The sequence below is a fragment of the Puntigrus tetrazona genome, chromosome 9, assembly GCF_018831695.1.
Source record: "Puntigrus tetrazona isolate hp1 chromosome 9, ASM1883169v1, whole genome shotgun sequence".
Classification (NCBI taxonomy): domain Eukaryota; kingdom Metazoa; phylum Chordata; class Actinopteri; order Cypriniformes; family Cyprinidae; genus Puntigrus; species Puntigrus tetrazona.
In genome coordinates this window covers 4,407,343-4,413,076 of record NC_056707.1, presented here as the reverse complement: position 1 = coordinate 4,413,076, position 5,734 = coordinate 4,407,343, and the positions used below count along the sequence as shown (strand labels likewise).

General features: G+C 42.5%; 1 protein-coding gene across 1 annotated transcript in view; it reads right to left on the bottom strand.

Moving 5' to 3' along the window:
• hoxd4a (homeobox D4a) overlaps positions 1-3,182 on the bottom strand; it is a 3,266-nt gene extending 84 nt beyond the window's left edge. The window contains exons 1-3 of the mRNA XM_043249717.1: positions 3,050-3,182; positions 1,826-3,017; positions 1-1,411 (exon numbers count right to left, since the gene is read on the bottom strand). The exon at positions 1-1,411 is cut by the window's left edge and continues 84 nt beyond it. Of these exons, the coding sequence (XP_043105652.1) occupies positions 1,110-1,411; positions 1,826-2,294 (771 nt within the window). The 5' untranslated portion in view covers positions 2,295-3,017; positions 3,050-3,182 and the 3' untranslated portion in view covers positions 1-1,109. The remainder of the gene's footprint in view (positions 1,412-1,825; positions 3,018-3,049) is intronic.
• Between the last annotated feature and the right edge of the window lie 2,552 nt (positions 3,183-5,734).

Here is a 5,734-nt window from a genome sequence, read left to right as displayed (position 1 = left end):
TGAACTTAAAAAAACTGAAAATTATTGAACGGACACTTACGTTCACGTAGAACATAAAGCTTTAACATATTTAATAAATAGAAGGTTCAAACATCTCGAGGGCTGAACGTGTATCCGAAATGCAAGATTTAAACAAAAAACAAAAAACAAAACAGGTTTTCAAGAATTTCAAGCAACATCTGGAAGACAGAAACACCGCTTCTGCAGCTGGAGCTATATTGTGTACAAAGACGTCGGCCGGGATTTATAGTGGAGCATAAGGCATGAAATATTCGTGTCAAAAAGAGACATTGTTCCGATTAAATAGGAGATTTTCAAAAGTTGCAATAAACAGATGTAAAACGCGTATAACGAAAATTGTAGAAAACGTGATAAAACCGACCGAAACGCAGCGTTTTAGAAAGTAAACCATTAACGAGGCGCGCGCAAATAAACGAGGCCGGGGAGGAAAATTCTTCAGTTTTTCAGTCTACAAATAAATAATTTCCCAGGCAACGATCCCCCCCCCTCCCTTTATTCCTAACTAATTTTATTCCGTTTTCATCCCTTGCACCCAGTCGACTTTAGCACAAAAAAAAACACCTAATACATTCGTAATTTATTATATGCTGGAAGTTGCTTTAATATTTCGGTCGGGATAAATCGACTCGCCACAGGCGTGAACTTTTAAACGCTTTCAAAAAGAGGGCACGGGTGATATACAGAGACTTTAAAAAAAAGAAGAAGAAGAAGAAGAAGGAGTGTAAATGTGGTCACTAAAACGATCCATGCTCTAAAACAAAAATTTGGCGAGTTTGCGTAAAACGGCGTAAGCTTTGCAGTCGGTTTTTTTTCTCTCTCTCTTTACCGTACCTCGTGGTGGCATGTTGTTTGCCTCGCGTCCTCTCTGCCTCGGTTACAGAGGTTTACTGGAAATATCGGAAATATCTGGGATTTGAATTCGTAGCAGCTTTTACGCTGCGTTTAGTCAAAGCGCGCGCTTCCGCTTCTCGGTTTTTTTGGCACTTGTACCCAACATGACATGATTCGCTACCGTGCAATGTCAAACGAAGTCACTGTCTATTACATACAGTTCATCTGTACATCTGGCGGGAGGGAGAGATATCCGCTCATAAAGTCGTAATCTCTGTCTGGCCGTCCTTCTGAGCGTGCTGCGCGTGCTGGGTTCCGGCCGACGCCGACCTCCCTTTCGTGTTAGGAAGTTTGTGATCCTTTTTCCATTTCATTCTTCTGTTCTGAAACCAGATTTTGATCTGTCGCTCGGAGAGGCAGAGGGTGTGCGCGATCTCGATGCGGCGCCGTCTGGTCAGATACCTGTTAAAATGAAACTCCTTTTCCAGTTCGAGCACTTGCTGTCTGGTGTAGGCTGTCCGGGAACGTTTGGGTTCCGCTCCCGTGTAATCCGGGTTGACTGGGGAAGACGGAAACACACTTTTGTTAGAGAAAAGCTAAACCCAAGCACTCGCTCCCTTGCGCTTAAAAGGCGCGTTAATAATAATAATAATAATAATAATAATAATAATAATAATAATAAATACCCGCTTGCTCCAATCTAACGCAACTGGGATGATTTTAGTCTAGTTTCAAACTTTACCCATGCTAAATTATTCAGTTCTGAAGCTTTGGGCCAAGTGGACTCTCAATGCTTGCGATAGTGGCCAACACAGCTAGCGGCCTATTTCCTAAGCAATAAAAATTTATGGCTGGTGTAATTGGCGGCCCCTTCAGAGGAACCCATAAATATTTCGCTGAACGATTTTAACTGTGACTAAAACAGCGGAATAGGGCCGGCCTGCGAGGAGACGGCGAAGAGAGCTGATCTTACCCGTGGTAACGTGCACTTTCTTCATCCACGGATAAACTACGGCGGGCTGCTTGGCCGGTGTCCCGTTCTGGCTCTTTGTGTTTTGTTGCTGTCCACAGGTCCTCGGTCCGGACACCTGGACCGCGGGACACCGCTCTGTCTGTGCGGGGTAAGGGCTCGGGTGGCCGGCTTGATCCTGCACGTGACCCCGCGCCTGCACCGACGAGCCCTGGACGGTGTTGCAACTGTAAGGCTGTTCAGAGTAGTTTGACCGTGAATAGATTCCGGGATGCTGGAAATCAGCGTCCTGCGACGGACTGTAGTAGCCGGGGCTCTGCTCGGGTATGTAGCTGTTCTGAGAATATTCCTCGCAAGGAGGAAATTTTGGATCCACATACTTGGAGTTCACCATGTACGAACTCATGGCCATTAATTTCTGAAGGTAGGAAATACTAATTTTTCTCGAGTTGTCTTTTTTTCCTCCCTCCATAAAGCCCTCCTACTTGCTGTCAACTGAATAAAGTTGGGCTACCATGTGACCGGCTCGGCCAATCGAGGCGGAGGGACTTCATCAAACCGAGAAAGCAGCTGCGCGCACCTAGTACTTGATTTCACAAACTTCACATTGTCCCTCAATTAGGACGGGAACGATATAATATAAAACGGGATTGATTCGATACCCGATCTGTGTTGGGAAATCGCGCGCACACACACACACACACACACACACACACACAATAACGCATCTGTTTGGGTATGACAAAGCCCCATCGTCGCTATCGCGTAGAAACACTTTTCTGTGGCGCGTTTGGTAAATTAATATTCAACCAAGCTAAATCAAACCCAACCGAGGGATTTTGACTGGTAAAAACAAAACAAGACAAAAGATAAAAAACGGCCCGAGGCACAAAAAGAGTCACATAAAGCCAGCAGACAATTGATGGAGACCGTCTTTGTCATGTAGAGGTCACGCAGAAGTTACTGGAGTCTCATCGTTCCGGCGCTGCTCTTCCTTTCAGCCCGCTGTATAGAGCGTCAATGCGCCGCGCCAATCAATAATCAAACGCCACACAAGAGAGAAAAGCCTCTTGGCGCTTCACGAGGTAAGGCCAGGGAGCAGCGCGCGCGCATTCCCGCGAAATAACCTTCACGTTCATTTTTGCTCTGCGTCCCGCGTTTCGCCCAGATTTCAACGCTTTTAAAAGGTTAAAACCTCGGCTTGTTTTAGCGAAAGCGCGGAGAAACGCGGCACAAAGCGTTCATCAAAGCGTTTCACGACAGTTCGGTTCTCGCGTTCACACGGCCAGACGCCGGTTTCCGAAGCGGTTCGCACGCGCTTGCCTGTACGTTACACGGTAAAAAAAAGTTTTACTCGAAGTCCTTGCATCGACCATATACTCCCCTAGAATCGAATCTGTGACTGGCATGTCTTTCACACAAATTCGGTTCTACAGGGTATATATAGACGACGGCATGTATCCGCTCAGAGAACCAAAAAAATACATACATTCAACTCGTTACTGCAGCTCAAAAGTGTCTCTTTAAGTATAATTCAGTTTCAGAATTTCATTAAAACAAACTTCAGTGCTTTTTAACACTCGTTCAACAGGGGGGGGTCTCCAAATAGAGGCCCCTAACTCGATTTCTCAGAGCTTGCTCATTGCGCTCAACTTTATGTAATGAACGCTGAATAATGTGAATAATAAAACGAGCCCATTCAGGCCCTCGCGTACTGGTACATTCCCCCAGGTGAAGGACTGAAGGCTGTCCACCGGATCAGGTGGCCTCGTACAAAGGAAGGATAAAGGTCGAGAGGTCAAGCCGAATCGTTCACAACACGCATCACAAAGTTCAGTATTTTTTTTTTGATAATACGTGACCTCCTCCGAGGAGCAGCTCGCGTGGCCCTTCTCCCGGGCACCGGAGCAAAGCTGCAGAGGAGCCTCGGGGCCGGTGAAAAAAACGCAAGAATCAACAACTTTTTTAACTATTTAAAAAAAATTAACAATGTTTGTCGTTGCTTCTAAATTCTGTTAACAAAGGCGTTAGCTTTCATTTATTTTCCTATATAGGGATTTAGCATTATTTTCTTTATAGAAAAAAAAACATTAATTAATTAAATAAATGTTAAAAATTTCTATTTAAATACCAAATACATAAACTGATTTATTGCTTTATTTTACCAGCTGTATCTTAACAGATGCTTCTAGGGGTGAGATTATATATATATATATATATATATATATATATATATATATATATATATATATATATATATATATATATATATATTTTTATTTAGTATTTAGTATTTATTTATTATTATTATCTTAAGAGAAATGCTAATAGTTTTTAAATTCTGCAGGCCATCTCTTCTTGATATATATCTCTTCTTCTCTTTTTTAAAATATATTAATTATTTCTTGCATGTTTAACCTACCAATTGTAGCTATGTACCTTTTTAATACGCGTATTTCTTTATTTCTGTTTGTTAGACAGCCTGACCCGTGTTTCACCTTGTTAAGGCGGGTCAAAGCCGAGTTACTGATCAACAAAAGAATGAGACAGGCACCAACAGTGGTGACCTCTGATTTTAAATGAAAAGATCTCCTGCTGCCTTCAAAAAAATATGTATAATAATAATAATAATAATAATAATAATAATAATAATAATTCAGCGTGCACACAGGATTTCTGTACGAACGGAGTCGGTTGAATCAAGTCCGAAATGCATTTATGCAGAATTAACGGTCTTTCTTTAATAATCGACATTATTAAGATGTAATTGTTTTTAAAATATACGTTTGACTCGCAAGAGAATTATCTAGAGTTTGACAATCATCGAATGAAACATCTTTCTCATACGCATCAGTTAACAAATATATATCACACAATACATTTAAACTGATTCGTGTTGAATCCAAAATTGTAATAAAACATCACTCTCAATCGTTATTTAACAGAAATTGTATATCTAGATAAAACAGTGCCTAAATTATGATATATATATTTTTTGAACCTTTACAGCACGCACGTAATATTGTGCATCTTTGCTATTGTTTAATGAAGGCTATTTAATTCAGGACTAAATAAAAATGACAAAAAAATTTTTTTTTGTTGTTTTGTGTTTTTTAACGGAATCTAAAAAGCCGCTTCTTGAGGAGAAATAATAAACGCAAAGTATAGCTGGTTTATGGCCGGGAGGAGCGTTTCTTTTTCTTGGGGGCGCCAGAGAGCCGCTCGATAAAACCAAGAAAGCCCGATTATTACAAACTTCACTGATGTGTCACGAAAGCGCGGGGATCCGCTAAACGATGTTTTCGTTAAACCAAGAGCCAAAAGAACCGATGAACCTTATTTCATCACGACAGGTGTGAATATGGAGCAATCGCTCGCAGGCCAAACGCAAAAGAACAGCTCGCATCAAATAAGACTGCTCGTATTTTTACATGTGCGCTTTCTCACTTGCAATCCATCTAAACAACCATTAACAAATTATTAGAAAGTAGAAATATAGGTTATCATTTTGCCCGCGTATCGAAAACGAGCGTTTTCAATTATAATAGTAATAAAAGCAATCACTTTTGCGCATAAAGCCTCGAGGAGCGACGGAAACGATCCTTCATAAAGTGGCGCCACAATCTCCCCAAAACCGGACCGCTGCGTAACGTCCAGCTACGTCACCTCCATCGCACCCTATTTCTCTCTCTCTCCGGTGAGCCAGCCGCTCCAAAGCGCGCACGGAGACGCCACGAGACTTCACTGAAACAAACCGGCGCTCGTGAGGAGGCTACCGAGTCGCCCTAAACGTTACGGTGCAATCCAAGCAGGCGCACGTTCAGCCGGGAGCTTACCTCCAGAAGCGGGAGCGCCGCGTAAAGCGCGCCGGAGAGTTTCTACGTCCATGATCAGGAGCCCCTTTCCTCCGCA